The sequence below is a fragment of the Quercus robur genome, chromosome 9, assembly GCF_932294415.1.
Source record: "Quercus robur chromosome 9, dhQueRobu3.1, whole genome shotgun sequence".
Lineage (NCBI taxonomy): Eukaryota > Viridiplantae > Streptophyta > Magnoliopsida > Fagales > Fagaceae > Quercus > Quercus robur.
In genome coordinates, this window is record NC_065542.1 from 18,374,245 (window position 1) to 18,393,319 (window position 19,075).

At 35.4% G+C, this 19,075-nt stretch overlaps 2 protein-coding genes across 4 annotated transcripts; both read right to left on the bottom strand.

The window, feature by feature from the left end:
• Positions 1 to 292: 292 nt before the first annotated feature.
• Positions 293 to 1,941, bottom strand: LOC126698888 (aspartyl protease AED3). Its single transcript, XM_050396390.1, has one exon. The coding sequence runs from the start codon at positions 1,862 to 1,864 to the stop codon at positions 536 to 538; it is 1,329 nt and encodes a 442-aa protein (XP_050252347.1). The 5' UTR covers positions 1,865 to 1,941; the 3' UTR covers positions 293 to 535.
• Positions 1,942 to 3,241: 1,300 nt separating this feature from the next.
• LOC126698990 (universal stress protein PHOS34) lies at positions 3,242 to 10,774 on the bottom strand. Of its 3 annotated transcripts, none has more exons than XM_050396538.1 (5): positions 10,343 to 10,774; positions 10,142 to 10,245; positions 9,557 to 9,675; positions 7,541 to 7,638; positions 3,242 to 3,525 (listed from the first exon to the last, which is right to left on the bottom strand). In XM_050396538.1, the coding sequence occupies exons 1-4, from the start codon at positions 10,548 to 10,550 to the stop codon at positions 7,554 to 7,556; spliced, it is 516 nt and encodes a 171-aa protein (XP_050252495.1). In that variant the 5' UTR covers positions 10,551 to 10,774; the 3' UTR covers positions 3,242 to 3,525; positions 7,541 to 7,553. The 3 variants fall into 3 exon arrangements, with proteins under 3 accessions (XP_050252495.1, XP_050252493.1, XP_050252492.1); XM_050396536.1 differs by lacking the exon at positions 3,242 to 3,525 and adding an exon at positions 4,909 to 5,264; XM_050396535.1 differs by lacking the exon at positions 3,242 to 3,525 and adding an exon at positions 4,909 to 5,245 and having other exon boundaries at positions 10,343 to 10,771.
• Positions 10,775 to 19,075: the final 8,301 nt, after the last annotated feature.

Here is a 19,075-nt window from a genome sequence, read left to right on the forward strand (position 1 = left end):
TGTTAATGTTGAATTTTACTTAAAAATATACATAAAACTTAATTTTGAGAATATCGAATTTTATGCAAAAAAAATTGAGTTCCAAAATTTTACATTTTACTAAATACTTTGAAAAAATGAGTATTTTACTATATACTTTAAAAATAAAGGGCATTTACCATTATTTCCCACAAAATTAGTTGTAAATTTGTAACAACACCCTTTGTACTTTATACTTGTAGTTCAAATTCTAAACCTAATTCCCTATGCCTAGTATCTATCTTTAAAAGAGGAAAAACAAAAAACAAAACAATGCAAACCAAATACTCCAATTTGTTCATTTGTTGTAAATTGTAATAAAGCATAGCCATAAAATACGACCATCACACATCCTCATTATCCTCATTATTTACTTTACAAACTATTACTATTTAGCATTAAGCCACAATCTATGTGACATGAAACACAAATAAATAAAATAAAAAAGGCACAATCTAAGCAAAGCAAAGCAAAGCAAACCAGCTTTTATGCCAACTTGAGCTAAGCCTAAAAGCTACTAGTTACAAAGCTCACGTGCAATTCCCACACGAGAATTCGCAACATCAAACAAAATCCGAAGGTTCTGTTGCTGATAATTGGCTATAACATTCAACACCGAGTTCACATTATTGGGTGCCGCAGCCATAGCCAAACAAGCCAAATTCCCAGAACTACTATGAATCAAGCTGTTCTCCGTTGGCAATTTCAAGTCCAAGCCCGTGAAATGAAAAGTCACTATTGGTGCCTCAGCTTCACTTGTTGAAGCAAAGCACGTATCAAACACACCCAGGTTCGAAAATGGACCTTTCACTTGTTTTCTAAACTGGTCTCTAATTGCCTCGTAAGCGGGTTGGACGAAGCGGGTCACAACCGTACCCGAATCTATTACGGTTCCGGATCCAGTGTTGGGATTGAATGCTAGAAACTCTGGGGCTATGGGGACCAAAACTCTGCCAATGCTCACTCCTGTGAGGTTCACAAAGTACAAAGACGGGCGGTGCGGGTTGTTTAAAAGTGGGGTGGTCCGGATTTTACTGGGTTGACCCAATGGACCCAGTTTGAGTGACCCGGAAAAGTAGTAGGATTTGAAACTGGGTAGGCAATATGAGAACAAACCCGAGTAGAGTGACCCGGATTGTGATAACAAAGACAAGGGCCCACGACCCAGACCCAATAACCCTTGGGTCGGAATTGACCCGCCAGAGACAGCATTGATGCAACCAAAAGCGTAATTTGGAACAACATCATTGGCTAACGTTAATGAGTCTTGTACAAGTGTAGCTGAGAAAGATGAATCTCCACCGTAGGTTTGATTAAACAGACATTGATCAGTGGGCCCACCGCTTACACATGATGTGGAAACTCCACGTAGATGAGAGCATTGGGGCTTAGAGCAATCCAACGGTGTGTAGCTAGAGGAAGTATTGGGTGTGAACATGGTGTTGGAACATCCGGCGCACCCGGAACATGGGACCCAAGCTGCGTCATTGCTTGTGTCTAAAACCATGTACATGAGTTGGCCAGGTGAGCCTAGTTTGGCTCGAACCACATAGTTGTTAATGTTAAAGAGTCTCTGACCTGAGCCTATTGGGACTGAGCTGGTCTTTTTTTTGGCTACTAAGCTTGACAAATACATGACCCTTTCTGGGTCATTGGTCGAAGCCATGTCCATGATTGTGTTGACCCATGACTCAATCTTTGGTGGTTTGAAAGGTGAGCATTTGCTATAGATGGGAATGACCGAGAGGTCATTGCCATTGGATTGTGAATCACAGGGATCTAGAGCTTTTGTGGTAGAGATAAGAAGAGCAAAGAACAACACCAACATGGAAATTCTCAAGTCCATGGCTTGGTATTTGGACTAAGAGAGTAATAGAAAGATCTTAATGTGATTGTGTTGTGTGCATGGGGAATGGGATAGCATAGGACTTTATATACAAGAAGTTAAGGGGTTGAAACTACGTAAATAACCTTGTAATTATTGGTGTGAGATTATGAATTGGTTAGTTTCAGGTAGGAGAATTATGGAACATCATGAGGTCTAATCATGCAACATTTAGCTAGGCTCTAAGAATAGGCCGCAAAGTAATAGCTATGTGTTGTGGTTCATAATAACGAAGGCACAAGTTGGAGTCGAACTGTGGCTAAAAGACAAGCTAGAAGCTCTATTAGTATTTAATAAACGAGGAGCTAAAAAACCTAGAACAAAATAAATAGTTTTTTTTTTGTGGGTTCTAAACAGCGTGGCTATAGATATAATTGTCCAAAGAAAGTGGTTATCTTGTAGAACATCTACCCTAAGACATGTTTGGCCCTTCTGATCTGCGTGAATCACGAAAGTGCCACTTAGAGATCCACTTCCTACTAAGCTCGAAATTATAAAGTAAGCAAATTGGGGGTATTGTTTAGCATTTTCTCATTTTCAAAGTTTTGGCCTTTTTTTTCATAAGTTAGATACAAAGACTTCTACTTATAAAGAGAGAGAAAAAAAAATGTCATTTTGACTACAAAAATTTGAGGGGTTAAGTTTTTCACACCAGAGACTTAAACGATTCATAATCTCTTATGCTAGATTTTGCTAAGAATTGATTCTAACTAAACAAAATTATTAGGTGACTGAACTAACAAGCACAAGGCCACTAGCCATCTATGGTGTGTTTGAACTTTGAATTGAAAAAAATTGTTCAATTTAGGTCAATCACTTACATTAAAGAAAAAAAAAACATTTTGAGGAAGTTTTGGCCTATTACATTTGTATTTATTATTTTGTATCAACCGTCAATTTTACGTTCAATACTAAAAGACAACGTTATTCATTAATATTCTCAAAAATATCGTAGACTCATCCTCCTAATCGAATCGTAAACTTCTCCACTTCTATGGGAAATTGTTTACCAAATTTCACCAACAAAAACCTATTATATAGACTGAAAAGTATTCTCTTCCTAGCTACAATTGTCACTCTATAATATTTCTACTGATTACTAAATAACCCTTGAAGGATAAATGGCCAACCCATTGATTGATGCTCGACCTAAAAAGTAGATTGTTTGTTCCTTGCAAGTACTCCATTATAGTAAATTTATGATTCCTTTTCTCCAATCTCCTAACTAAAAAACTATTTTGAATTACCTCTATAATTTAAAGCTGTCTTGTGATTGATTCAACTATTCAAAGTGCTTAAGAAAACAAAGTCAACAAGCTAGCATTAGGGACAGTGTCATTAGTGAAATTATTAGATAATTGAAGGATACTATCATAAACATGACATGAGGAAGATGAATGAGTTTCATTGTTTTGGTCTCAAGCCGCTCGTGACTACTTTAGTTTTCTTTACGGAAAAATGACAGCACTAGATTTTTGTCCTTTACTTGGATCGAGTACAAGACACGGTCGGTCACGGACTCACAAAGACTTCCCTTCTAGCCATGGCCCCAGCTTCTGTAAAATCTTCATTTCCAGTTGTCCTTGGTGTTATCAACATGTATGATACATCCAGATCTGAACCTGATATGGAATAAGTTGTACATTAGCTTAGTTGTTCATAGCTCTCTAAACTGAACATTTCACTGAAATAAGTACACAAATTGTACTGACTGCCCCAATGAAGAAAGATTCTAGCCTCTGATAATGCACCTAAATCATGTGGTCTATCTGCATTTTGCTAAGCCGATACTTTGAGTTTTCTTGGATGAAGCAGCTGATATTTTTTAGTTTTACATTACTGAAAAAAAAAAAAGGGTAACATAATACGGCCTGGTTAATGGGTATCTTTGGGGCATCCATTAATCAATCACTTTTAAAAAACTTTTTATGGGAAATTGAAAATGTTGTAAAAAAGAAAAAGAAAAATCAGTTACTTTTTTCATTTTTTCATAAAATAATAAATTTTTTTCTAAAATGGTGCTCTAGGAGCATCCGATAGTAGAATCCTATAACCAAAAGCACTCCTACATTGACAAATAACAACCCTAAAGCCTAAAGGATACAAAATATTCCTCTTCTGCATCATGTTATGCTCTTACAAGACATTATTTCATCTTTCAAAAACACCCAAAAACTTTGCTTTCCATATTAAAGAGAACTGGTGCAGAAGTCCTATTTACCCAAAAAGGGCACATAGCAATTAATCCAAGGAAAATCACTTCTACTTGTGGTGAAAAGACAACATTGCAAACAGAGATACTAATGGATAAAAACTGGAAACTCACCCACTCAACTCCTCAATGATTTAAATGACAGTCCCCACCACACTCACGAGGTTTCACTGTTCAGTCATATGATATTGGAATTGCAAATTGTCGACAAGCCTGGTGGAGCAAAATATTGCCACACCCATCTAATCCACCCAATAATGGACCAGAGGATCTAAGATCTAAGAACTAAGAACATATTGGTACCACAAAACCATTGATCTGTGATATTAATTCTTAACACATATTAAAAATCTCCTCAAGATACTTCGAGTATAAGGGTATTGCTTTAGCATTATCCTAAGCATCACACCCCCACCAATGCAGCTGCCAGAACCTGCATTGTGCTTTCACCACATCAAGTACCAACAATTTCTATATATAAAAAAATTTTAATTTCTAACATATATTATGTATGAGAAATTGAGAATGCCTTGTCCATCTAATTAATAGAGCAGAATTTCACTTGAACCAGGGCAGGTCAAGACAAAACCAGAAAAAATAGCACCAGACGAAGTCAACATAACTTCACTCAGATGTGAAAAGCATAAAAGATGAACGTAAGCAGACAAAGTCTTCAAGCCACTGTAAAAGGGTAGTGTTACAATGAGCTATGACCATATCTGTAATTGCCAACAGACATTTGTTTCAGAAAGCAAAACTAAAAATAAACGCAAGCTGTTGTCAAAAGAGAAACTAAGGGTAAAAGAAAATCAATTTATTTAGAACAAATATCAATAAAACACCCACCCAATGTAGCATATGAATAAAATTAAAGTTACATGTTGATACACAAAGATTTACAATTTTACAACAACAACAACAATAGCTGCACAAAATATACGATGATGCCATATATGCAATTTTCTTCACCAAACCAGCTTGCAAAGGATATGAAGAGTGATTGTACAGCATTAACATCCCCAACTGCAACAACTAGGAACTCAAATGCACTGCATAAGTACAACATTATCTTGGTTCTTGGATCTCCATCAGCATCAACACAAGATGAGAACGGGTATTAAAAACCTAAGCTGCAGCACAGATCCAATTCTATTGAATGAGTTCAACAAAAAATAGATACAACCAACTTAGTTTCAAAATTAGGGATGCCAAGTCAGCATTAGAAATATAAAGTAGCCAGCGCATAAAAAGGGCTGTTCTTCACTCCTCTCATTTTTATCAAACATTATGCTTTTCATTGGGTCTCCAATTAAATTTAAGCCATATTATCACTCCATAAATTCTAAAAATTGCATGTCTCCTTTCATGTCCCTTGCCATATCCCATCAACAAGCCCCAAGTTTGAAAGTAAGAGCAACACAACCTATATATTTCAAATTACAACACAAAAAGGATCCTACTGTGGCCTCTTATTAAGCCAATCCATCTGAATGTCGGGTCAGACACTAGAACCCTCAATTCATTCAGCCTTTCCAGGATTGAGACTGTAGTCGATGGAATTTTTATTTTTTTAATTATTTTTTTTAGCAGCTCTACAGAAACCTTCCATACTTCCATGGTTGAGATCAAGGTTTTGGAGACCAACAAAGAATGGGGTATTTGAGGTTCATTCATATTATAACGCCCATAGGGGGCACAACAAACCATTCTTTTCCATGGAAAAGCATACAGGGTGCTAGGGTCCCATGAAAGGTTGCCTTTTTTGGCAAGAAAAGCAATGTTGGGGAGATATTAACAATTGAACTTTGTAAGAGGCATTTATTGATAATTGATTGGTGTTTTTGCATGTGTAAGAGAAGCAGGATTGACCAGCTTTTGCTTCATTGTTCAGTCGCGATAGATATCTACTCCTTTGTTTTTTGCTTTGTTTGGGACAGTTTGGGTGGTGCCAATATCTATGATTAAGCTCCTGGAATGTTGGCAATGACAATTCCATCAGCATAGGGTTTGCTAAATTTGGCAAATTATTGCTTTATGTGTTATGTCAACCCTTAGGCGTGAAAAAAATAGGACAACTTTTGATGGTGTTGAGCTATTTTGTAATCAAAGAGCTCCTTTTGAGGTCCTTTTATGTTGGAAGTTCTTGGGTAGCATCCCCTCGATGTCATTTGTTAATTTTATACTCTTTTTTTCGTGATTGTCTTCTTTAGAAAAAGATAGAAAGAATCACCTCTCATAGGTAATCTTCCTTTTTCTTTTCAAATAAAATTTATTTACTTTAATATATATGCCTGCGCTTGTGTGTGCGCTTGCACAAATAACGCAATGCATTGATGTAGGTCCGATTTGCTTGCTTCTACCCTTTAGAAAAAATGTCACATTTAGTAGATACTTTATCTAATCAATCTGCAGCAGCTAATTGGTTAATTCAAAAGATGACTGCAAAAAATGTGTATCATCATCATAACTAAAGGTCTTCTATAAAGAGAGAACTGTTCTTACTAAGTAGGCGCTGACCATGTGTCAGACCTAGGAGAACTGCCTACAGGAGGAATCCACTGGCTCACTAAAAGAACCTACATGTGTGTAGGTCCATAAGGAACCAATGACTATGTAAGGTAGACACAGCTATAAATAAAGCATTAAAAAAATATGTAGAATATAATAAAAATAAGAAATGGGAAATTGTTATTTAGTAAACAAGATTCAGTGCACAACCCATTGCAAAATAACATTGCAATGTGTTCTGTGCAGCTGAAATGAATTCAACAGTCAGAACATCTTGATAAACAAAGCTGAATCAAATGGACCAGGAATTAATTGCTGAAAATAATAGCAACAACAATTGAAAATTTTTGGGGGGAAAATTTTTTATTCATCATGCACAAATCTGAACCAATTCAATTCATCTCTTTGATCAAATATATCAGTTGCAACTTGCAACTATTCATTTTAGGTAGGGAAGCCACAATGCTACAGTAGCATAAACAAAGTTTATTTTTAATCGTTGAGCTAGCAAACAATAAAATATTCAAAAATATCCTAAATAGATCCAGCTATATAGAAACACAAGCTAAGCATGCTTTCCCAAACAAAATGAGAACATGAGTACAGCATTTATGAACTTGGTTTACAGAAAATTATGGCCAGAAATGGAGGTTCACCAAGACATTTGTTAAATCTCAAAGCAGCATAGAAGACCTCAAGAACACAGCCATGTGCCCATATGCAAAATGCTTCAACAGTAAGACTTATATTGAAATAAAGGATCATGAGCAACATAGACATGGGTAAGACAAGATACATAGAGGAAAACATTGTCAGGACTAAAAATAATTGACAAATAGGTCCTAGACAATCTAGACCAAAACTAAAAACAATAAAATTTTCTGGAACTTCTCACAGCATAGTACTGAGATTCATACCTAGCTTAGCTAGTCAGGCAGTCTCCTTGCCCTTGATTATGATAATTGGGCATTGTGCATGGCAGGTGCAATAGTTGCTTACACTTCCCAAGAACATCCTGTGAACATACATTGAGTTTCACCAATTTTAGCATACACATTAGGATGTACACCATCTTCTTCATCTTATCAAATCCCTCAAACCCATAATACAAGACAAAATTTGTCATATTGTTTCATATGCAGATAAATAATGAGGAGAGAAAATGTACAGAAAAACAATGTATGCAACTAATATCAAGGAAGACATATGGCTACTTCAGAGATTGCAACGCGGTACCTTCCCCATAGGCCTTATGTTTGTATCAAGATCCATTGTGGAATGTTCGGCTATTAGCCAATTACAGAGAAATTGATTCACTTAAAGTTGGTGGAAGGGGAAGCTAGGCAAGGAACAGGGAGGGATCCCTCGGCTCTCCCTTTAGGCCCACCATGTTGTTTCCTCCCAATAAGGAGGGTAAAGACTTGTAAACAAGACATTAAATTTACAATAATTATTTGGACAATATCTTTTTTTTCATCATTTTCTACCGCAGGCAACCAAACACTTGGAGGGAAACTATTCCTCCTTGCCTTCCTTTCCTTCTCTCTTTGTCCCTTCCATTTCCTTTCCCTTCACCATCTATGCAATCTAACCTAGTTTGAATGGTATGAAAGGAGGAAGTAGATGGGAGGAACTATCTCTCTATGCATGCATTCAGCTGAACCATTGAAGAGAGAAAGGAAAACAAGTGGTGGCCCCAAATAGAATAAAATATGCAAAAACACATCTCTCACAATCCTTTCTTTCCATCCCGCTTCCTAGTAGCAAAAAGTACGTGCAACATGTATATACAGCGCTCCTCTTATATGTATGTGAGACCCACATACTTCAACCCTTCATGCTGTGACATCGATGTTGCATATATCCGTTGCACAATATACCACCCCTACAGGTAGGAAGGGAAGGATAGGAACACCTTCCATGCTCAGTCTCTCCTTCCACTTCCATCCAACTAAATGAAACAGTCCATCCTTTCCACTTCAAGAATATTCTTGGCTCCATCATGTTCAGAATTTTTATTTTTTTTATTTTTTTATAGGTAATAAAGTTTTATAGGGAAAAAAAAAAATACATTACGTACATTGGAAGTATACAAGATGTATAACTCAGCTAATCTCAAAATGGATTGCTATGGTTACACTCATTAAGGCAATCCAATTTGTTGCTCTCTTGTGCAGGCACCAGCCCTGCCAAGGAGTTCTGTCTTCTCCTCAAGCCACTTTGCCTCCAAAATCATACCATCTTCACTAGACCTAACTCATTAGATTGATCCCACATGGTATTCGCTAATATTGATTGCATGGAATTGCACTAAAAAGGGGGCAAAAGTGAAGAACAAAACAGAGAACTACTGGCACGTACACTTTTTAAGTTGCAAGAACACTGCACAATGAGAAGGCAAATGATAGAAAGGTGGATCCCAGGTGAATCCCAAAAATCAGTAGGTGAAATAAATACGCATCACATGTTTAAAATCCTTTTTTCTTTTTCTTTTTTGAGTTCCAATAAACAATAAGTCCATACAATGATGTAATGCATAGGAAAATAGCACTACAAACCAATTAGTACCCTCCAAAGTGGCCTCATACACTTGCTAAAAGACAGGATTGTTATGTCTAAACTTAATTTGTAAGATTCTCATCCAAAAAAAACCTTAACTTGTAAGATACGGCACTAAACAAGCATTTCTAACATGACAATCGATAACAATCGTGAGAGTCAAAGGACCAGAATAATAAGCACTTCATGACTTGTAAGCTTTCTAGATAATGGTCCAGACATTCAATGTGAACTAAGTTCAAGGCTAAGAATCAATTAGGGACCGCCAGCAGTTTGGTCTAAATTTACGAGATAAAACTACTAACTTCCAAGAAACGATGACTAACTTACCATTAGTCCGAGACAACAGACTATTAAATAACACAGAAATTTACCTTTTAATAGGGCCAAGAGCACGGGACCCCATCACAAGTAAATCCGCCGGCAAATTCTCAACAACTTCACAGATCTTCTCTTTTGGATCACCAACAACTACATGTGTTTTGACATTTATCTGCGCATAAAAGAACAAAAAAATTTCCCAATTACAAATTAGGTGAAGCAAACTATACGACAATAGGATCTTAGAGAAAGCATATACTCCCCGAATTCAGATTCTCTCCACTTTAAAATACTACTATTTCTCAAAATAACCATCCAATACCCTCTAGTCCTATCCACAAGTCAAAATGCTAACGTGTACACAACTATATTAATATGACCTAATGAGTTCTTCAGCCACCAAAATGGAAACAGAAAAATGCACTCATTAGTACACACGATTTGTTCCAGTTAGCTCAACTGATTAAGTCTCTTATCGTGGAATTAGGTACTGGATTCAAATCCCGCCTACACGATTCGTTCTAGTTAGCTCATTCAAATCCCTATTTGTACCTTAAACTACACATGACATCCAAAATTCAAGAACATATAATTACAACGCGAATTTTGCAAAACTTAGATTACCAATTTATACTTACATTTTTTTGGGAGCAAATTCGCAAAGCGTGGTCCAGAATCGCCTCAGTGATTCGTCTCTGGTGAGCTTCAATAGCAGCAGTGAACGCAGGCACTTCCAAATCGCCTAATTATGTATGTAATTAAGAAATTAACATTTCGTTAGTAATTAATCATTTCAGTGATTAATAATAAAACGGCGCCGTGTTAATGCTATACTTAACTGGGGCCACCGAAGGGGATTGAACCAGGATTGAGGCCAGCGGCGATGGACGGCGGAGATTGAACGTGGAGGACAACGAAGGAGCCGGCGGTGGTGGAATCGTCCGTAGGGGATCGGAGCTGGAGGTTATCGAGGGCCCATCTTAAAGCGTTCATGCTCTCCTCGCTTCCATCGACGGCCACAATCACGCAGCTTAAATTTCCGGACATGGTTTTTTGTTGACTTTTTTTTTGAGGCTAGTGAGTGTAGCAAGATGGTTTCGCTTTGCTTTTGATATTTAGTTTAATTTTTTTTTTTTTTTTTTTTTTTTTTTGGGTTTCTTTTCCATTTGTGCTAAAAGCGCGTGCATGGTTATGTACGGCGCCGTTTCAGAGGACTGAAGGTTTAGTGGTTTACAGCTTTTCAGACTAGCGCCGTTTGGATGATTTTCTGTTTAGATTGGCGGGTTGTGTACGTGGGGGACTTGTTTAGGGCGGTTCGAATTGCCATTTGCCATGTGCCACGTTGCATGTTCTGAAGAGGGTGTATTTATTTTAATTTAATTTAAGTTTATACATGTTTAAAGTTTTTTTCTAAAGACTTGAACGCCGATCCTTTCCTCCCACACCTCACAGACACTTATTCTTGTAGAGTAACCATCGCACCAAAGGTGTGCGGTGGTAATATTTATTCTTAGAGTAATGTTGAGTCATATAAATAGAACAATTTTTGTCACAATCTGCCACATAATAAAATGAGAAGTTACTAGTCTAGAAAGGAGAAACACCAATTTCACAACACATGTTAGATAGCAATGGGTTATAATTAACTCAATTGATAAATTTTCTTATTATCGACTAAGAAATTTGAAATTCGATCACTGTCTATACCAAAAAATCAAACCTACCACCATCTAGAGTTTGTTATAAAATTATAATTAAAATATTGTAAATGTAACATTTATCATCTAAAATGTGTTTGGTACCTTTAAAAAATATGTTTCTGAATAAGAACATTAAGCTAAATAAAGTGTAAGACATCTTTGGCTTGAGGGAACATGAATTAACCTCTTAAATAGAGATAACAATAAGGCCGGGTAGAATTGAATCATGGGTGTCTCATAACACCCCTTCTCTTTTTTGAGTGGAAAAAAAGTATGCAATGTGGGGAGTAAGATAGGTAGTCATCTGGGACAGATGAGGATTTTGTCATTGAGGGTAAGTCGTGATCTAAAGAATTTTAACCATTCAAAAATGATATGTTCTAAAATTTAAAACTAAATTGATATATAAACAAATAAATAATAAACTAGCATTTATTTTATATTCAAAAATACATACAAAATAATTGTTCTTAATACGTTTCAACTCAATGAGTTATGATTTGTCAATATGAAATTTGACATTTTTCAAATCTCAACAATCATATGTGATCAATTCTGTAATAATTTTTATAGCAATTTCCCTTTCAATATACAAAAATCAAAGAGCCCATTATAAAATCATCTTCCATTTTGATAGTTTTGACAATGATTAAGGATAAAAGTGCTCATTTCGTTGCAGTATAAACTACAAGAGTAAGTATAAATACAACTATTCTATAAGCAAATAGGTAGACTAATAACTTTCTGGGTTTTAAAAACAACCATAGTTACTGTATGGCACTGTGATACCTAGGTCCAGGTGGGCCTTGGATCCTGAATCAACAGTGTGGCCCATGGCATCAACCTCTTTCTACCTAAGGCCCCCAGCCTAAGCCCACAAAAGCCACAATCCCAGGCCTCATATCGCCCAAAAGCCTAAGGAGTAGATAATCTCAATTAGCACGCACCCTATTCTGCCGCCTAGGCCTTGCTCAGCGAACCGTATCCCGAGCAAGAAGAAAGGCGCTCGGGGACACCATCTCTTATATGCCCGGCAGTGTCTTGGGGAATATTGCTACCGAGCATATCTACTGAAGTGGAAACCATTTCCAAAGCCACTCTCACCACACCCCACTCCCACCTAAACACCCACTTACAATTGACGACAATGGACCTCCTATTGCACTAACCATGGAAGTAATCATAGTCTCTCCACTAATTTTGGGCTATAAATATGAGAAGTTAAAGGAGAGAGAGAGGAGGTTCCAGAGAGGGAGGGAGAGAAAAATTTGTTGAGTCTCTTTGTCGAAAACAACCCAAAGTAGGAAACTCAAGCCCACAATACAAATAGATTGTGAACTTGAGTGAGGCCTAACCCAATAGCCTTATCTTTGGCGCGCACAGTTACAATTATAAATATTTGAAAATTTTGTTAAGTTTGAATGAGGTACATTATGTTGGTAATGATGAAGCAAGATTTTTTTTTTTTTTTTTTCATCTCTAACTTTCTTCTAATTTATCAACAGTAAATGTTTATGCCTATGAATTCAAAATGACTTATTAAATAGAAAGCATGATAGATAAAAATGTGTAGCTTGCATAAGAGAGGATGGTAAAGTCTCTCATGCTTGGACAGGTCACAGACCAAGGTAATCCAATCCAAGCATGGGAGAAAATGACAAGGCTTTTTTTATGTGAAAAATGTTGATATGGTGGGATTCCCTTGAGTAATCTTTGAAGGAGATGTGAAATTGGCCACGTCCTCATTAGTGTCCAAATAGTAAGTTGTTAGGATTAGTGCCCTAAATCCTATTATATGCCATGTATGACATCATGTATAACATTATGTTCTATATAATAAACTTGTTTTATTATTATCTAAAATAATAGTAGCATGAATGTTTGGACATTATCATATAGTCCTTGAGATGCATAGTATGTGATTTAGTCACAGAAGCTATAAATCACAAGTTCTTTGTAAACTCAAAATCTTAGTTCGTAGTTGGTGATGAAATTGGGCATTTCATCTGCGAAGACTATAACATATCAATTAAGATGATTTGTCTTGATTATGGAAGTGGAGACTTCTAGTTGATATGTTAATATTTTTTAAGTGTATAAAACATATTGAACTGGACCGCTGTGAGATTTATTACTCTATCAACAACTGTCAAACGAATAATAAATCTCACGACTTCTTATTTACATAAACTTTCAATCCTAAGGGAATAGTGAACATAATCATGAAATGTGAGTCGTTTTAATATATTAGGAGTAAGATCTAGACAAACGGTCAAAACCTTAGTATATTGGGCAACCACATGTAATGCTGAAGGAACACATATTCTTAAGATGAAATTCATAGTCTCTTTATAGAGATATAAAATATTCCCTTGAGATAAGTTTAATAGATTTGGTTATTTAGAGCGTTAGTCCTAACCACTTTAGTAAAGAGTTACTAAAGTTTATTTTTTATAAAATTAGATTTCATAAAATATATATGAATAACTTAAAGAATTAAATCGGGTACTCAAGGATCAAAAGGTAGTGATTTACAAGTGATAGTTACGCATTATGACTTTGTATTACTACGAATATTTTCATGAAGGGGTTTGTTTAATGTTTAATAAAGTTATGGGATATAATTTATTAATAAGGTCTAGAGTGTAATTATATTTATATAGTGGTATTAAATATAATTAACGGTAACTTTAGACTTGTCAAGAGTTGACAGATAAGTCCAAAACTCATTAAAGCTAGAGCTTTATTTGTCCCTTTTGGTCCCACTCCAAGTCACACACACACTAAAGCCCAATTGGGTTGACCCAAAAGGCTAACCCAATTAGGTAATCAATTATGTTATTAAATAAAAGTTATTAAATAAATGTAACTGCCAATTGCAAAAAAAGTCATGTGATTGAAAAGGAGAAAGAATAAAAGTTCTTCTATAAGGAGACACTTGATTATTCTCTTGAAAGATCACATATAGAACTGATTGAGAGACCACACATTTTGGACACATTGTGGAATTTGAGTGAAGATTGAAAGGCATCTCAAGTCCAATTTTCATTTGTTTTGAATTTCACTGCATCAAGGTACGCTCTCTCATTCTTTATTTCCAAAACTCAAATGTTACATGCTATCTCACATGAATGAAATAGATCCACTCATATTCCGCTGTGTGTTTTTGAATGAGATACAAAAATGCTTTTTTTCCATTTGTTTTTCCAACAATTGGTATTAGAGCAGTCTTCAATCTCATGTTTGCGTAACGTGTTGAGTGAGTTTTAGAATCAAAGAAAACTGGTTTCATGTTTTTGAAAATTCTACAGTAGATTTTTCTGCATTTTTTTTTAGTTTTAGAACTATGGTTTGATAAAACTGATATTGATGTTATGATGTTGTTTAAGTTTGATTTCAACCATGCCATATTGAACTTTAAGACTATAGCATTAATGAAATTCAGTTTTGATCTCAATCTCATTCTGATATGATCAAGAAACTATGTTTTGTTCAAGTGAAATGTCAAAAAAAGGTTACCAAAAAAATCTAAAAATATTCAGTTTCACGAGTTTCTACTGATCAAGAATTCATTTCGATCGACCAGATTTGCCTTTCAATCAATCGAACGGGAATCAAGAATCGATCGAGTCATCCAGAAACTTAATAATGAATTTCTTCAGTTTTTTGATCAATTGAGAATTCCTTTTGATTGATTGGATTTTCTTTTCGATCGATTGACAGGAATTGAGAGTCGATCGAGTCATCCAGAAACTTTGAAATTGATTTATTGAATATTTCGATCAATCGAGAAATACCTTCGACCGATCAAATGAACTGTTTTTTGAAATTTCACTAAGTGTTATAACATAGATAAAGTGCAAAGTTGTGTGTGATAAGATTACACATGTTTTCCAAATAAAAACCTTTCTTTTAAAATTTCTAATGGGAGAGAGATTCAAGGGTTGACTCTCACGGCCTCCAATATCAGTTCATAGTAGTGTGAAGTAGGCACCTTGTCTTGGCCTCGAGCTTTGCATTTCATGTGGAGGGTGTTTATTTCACGGTACTACAAGATTGAATTTCCAAGTTTATAGTGGTATGAGCAAACACCTCGTCTTGGCCTCAAGCCTTGTGTTCCATGCATAGGGTGTTTTGTATCATAGTACTACTAGACCAAACTTTTGTTAGTAGATAATATGTGGTTACACATGACTCAAGGTAATGGTGTATACTAGACTAAATATTATAGTATCCTCTATACTGAGTTCTTACTATTATTATTTAGAGGCTAAATGAATAACGGCATATTATTAGTGTTTGGTAAGAGTTATCAAGATAGCACTGATAATAAAAGATATTTTCAATCAATCATAGTATTTAATGTTCACTCTATGCTGAGGAATATTAAATATAGGATTAGGTTGTCGTTGCATATTTTATATTATGGTTTTATTAAGGTTCCATACGATATGTTTATATGCTAAATTGATAATGTCCAGTTTACTTATTATATTCATGTTTATAGTTTTCAGATTTAATCATGGCATCCTTTAGCCCACTTATTACTATTCTTAATCAAAACAAACTGACTAGATCCAACTATGTTGACTAGAAAATAAACTTAGACATTGTTCTTATTGCAAAAGAGCACAAATTTGTGCTTAATCAACCATGTCCAAACTTTCCTTCATTAAATGCTCCTTCCGAGGAAAAACAGCGATATGATCGTTGGCAGAAATCTAATGAGATGGCTAAGTGCTATATCCTAGCATTTATTTCAAATGCAGGATGTGGAACTAGCTTCAAACATTATATTAAGTTTGAAGGAGATATTTGGTGAGCAAGGCCGTTCAGCTAGGCAATATATCATGAGGCTTATCCTAAATACCAAAATGGCTCAAGAAACTTCAGTAAGAGAGCATTGTCTTAAAATGATCTCTTATCTGAATACACTGGAGGTTTTAGATGTTGACATTGATGGAAAATCTCAAATGGATATGATACTCCAATCCTTGCCAGAATCATTCAAAGAATTTAGACTTAATTATAATATGAACAAAAAGATTTATACATTGTCTGAATTAATGAATAAATTAGTGGTAGCAGAAGGCATCCTTGGTATAGCTAGTATTGATGCTAATATGGCTGAAGCTTCTTCTTCTAAGCCTAAGCCGAAAGGCAAGGGTGGTAAGAAGAAGAAGAACTTCACCAAACAAGATGGTAAACAACTTGCCTTAGGTGTTGATAATAAGGGAAAGAAAAGGAAAAAGGACTACACCAAAGAAAATGTTTTCATTGTGGTGAGAAAGGTCATTGGAAGAGGAATTGTCCAAAATTCATAGCTAACAAGAATAAAGGTGTGATGAGATCATTCCTTCTTGAGATTTGTTTAGTACACAATCCCACGGATTCCTTGTGTGTGGAGTCAGGTTGTACTAATCATATTTACAATACTTTGCAGAGGTTCCAGGAAACCAGAAAGCTGAATAAAAGGGAACTGTTTCTTACTTTGGCAGATGGGAGCAAAATTCCAGTTGTAGCTATTGGAGTGTTTAATTTACGCTTCGATTTTAGGGTTTTAATATTGGAAGTCTGCTTATATGTACCTAATGTTCGTAGGAATTTAATTTTTGCAACTTATTTAGGTAGACATGGATATTGTATTATCTTGAAAGATAATGTTGTAATAAAGAATGATAAAGTGTTTATCTGTTCTGGTAATATTGTTGATGGTCTTTATATTATAAATCTTGATAAGCATGAATTATACAATTCTGAATTAGATAATAATTCACATGTAAGATCATTAAAGAGAAGTTTTCCTTCTACTAGTGATGCATATCTTTGGCATTGTGCGTTTGGGTCATATTAATTCAAATAGGATACAAAGACTGGTGAAAGATGAGCTTTTAAAACCATTAGATTTTAATGAATTCCCAGTCTGCAAATCCTGCTTGGAAAGTAAAATGACTAAAAATCCTTTTAATGCAAAAGGATATAGAGCCAAAGATTTGCTAGAAATAGGACATTTAAATGTATGTAGTCCAATGTCTATCCAAGCAAGAGAAGGCTATGAGTATTTTATTACTTTCACTGATGATTACTCTAGATTTGGTTATGTGTACCTAATGAAACGGAAGTCCGAAACTTTTGAAAAGTTCAAAGAGTTTAGGGCTGAAGTTGAGAATCAATTAGGTAAACGCATAAACGCCATTCGATCTGATTGTGGTAGCGAACACCTTCTTGGGGATTTCAAGGATTACTTAACTGAAAATGAGATTATATCTCAATTGACTGCACCTGGAACACCACAACAAAATGGTGTAGCAGAAAGAAGGAATAAGACTCTTTTAGATATAGTTAAATCCATGTTGAGTTATTCGACTCTACCAATTTCTTTTTGGGGATATGTCTTAAATACTGCAATGTATTTTCTGAATTTAATACCTTCGAAGTCTGTTCCTAAAACACCTGTAGAGTTGTGGATTAGGTGTGAGTCTAATATGAGACATCTTCATATTTGGGGTTGTCCAACACATGTATTAAAGGGAAAGTCTGACAAGTTACAATCTAAAACAGAAGTAGTTTTCTTTGTAGGGTATCCAAAAGGAACTGTTGGAGGTTTATTTTATAGTCATAATGATAATAAAGTGTTTATCAGTACAAATGCTAAATTTTTAGAAAATGACTATATGAATGATTATACTCCTAAAAGTAGAGTTGTTTTAGCTGAAATGAATGAACCTGTAATTGAACAATCAATAGATAGAACTAGGAATGATGTGGTTGTATCAGATACACCACAAGATATTACTCATGAGATGACTAGTACACAAAAGTCTCGTCGTAGTGGGAGGATTATTAGACCACCTCTAAGATTTATAGGTTTGAGAAAAACTTATGAAGCCATCTTAGAAGAGATTGAATCTTATCTTTACACTTATAAAAAGGCAATGAAAGATATAGATGCGTATCATTAGGTCAAAGCTATGAAATCTGAATTGGATTCTATGTATTCCAATCAAGTTTGGGATCTTGCAAAGGCGCATAATGGCATTAAACCTGTTGGTTGCAAATGGGTTTACAAGAGAAAGATAGGGATAGATGGAAACGTTGAAACTTTTAAGGCAAGACTAGTGGCGAAAAGGTATACACAAAAAAAAGGTATTGACTCTGAGGAAACTTTTTCGCCAGTAGCCATGCTTAAATCTATTAGAATTCTTTTATCAATTGCTGCTCATTGTGATTATGAGATTTGGCGAATGGATGTCAAGACTGCATTTCTAAATGGCAATCTTGATGAAGAAATCTATATGATGCAACTAGAAGGTTTCATAGCAAAGAACAAAGAGCACATGGTATGCAAGTTGAAAAGGTCCATTTATGGACTTAAGCAAGCATCTAGATCATGGAACATCAAATTTGATCAGGCAATTAAGTCATTTGGTTTTGAACAAAATCTAGATGAACCATGTGTGTACAAAAGACATCAAGATAAAGTAGTAATGTTCCTAGTACTTTATGTTAATGATATTCTACTCATTGGAAATGATGTAGGGGTAATGTCATCAGTAAAGATTTGGTTGTCAAGCCAGTTTGATATAAAGGACTTGGGAGAAGCTAACTATATTCTAGGGATCAAGCTCTGGCGAGATCAAAAGAATATAATGTTAGGCTTGTCACAAACTAGATATATAGATAAGATTCTAGCAAGGTTTAGCATGCAAAACTCCAAAAAAAGATTGCTTCCTTTCAGACATGGAGTTTCTCTGTCTGATGATGAAAGACCTAAAACTCTTGAAGAGGAAAAGACAATGAGACAAGTTCCTTATGCTTCAGCAATGGGAAGTCTCATGTATGCCATGCTATGTACTAGACCAGATATCTGTT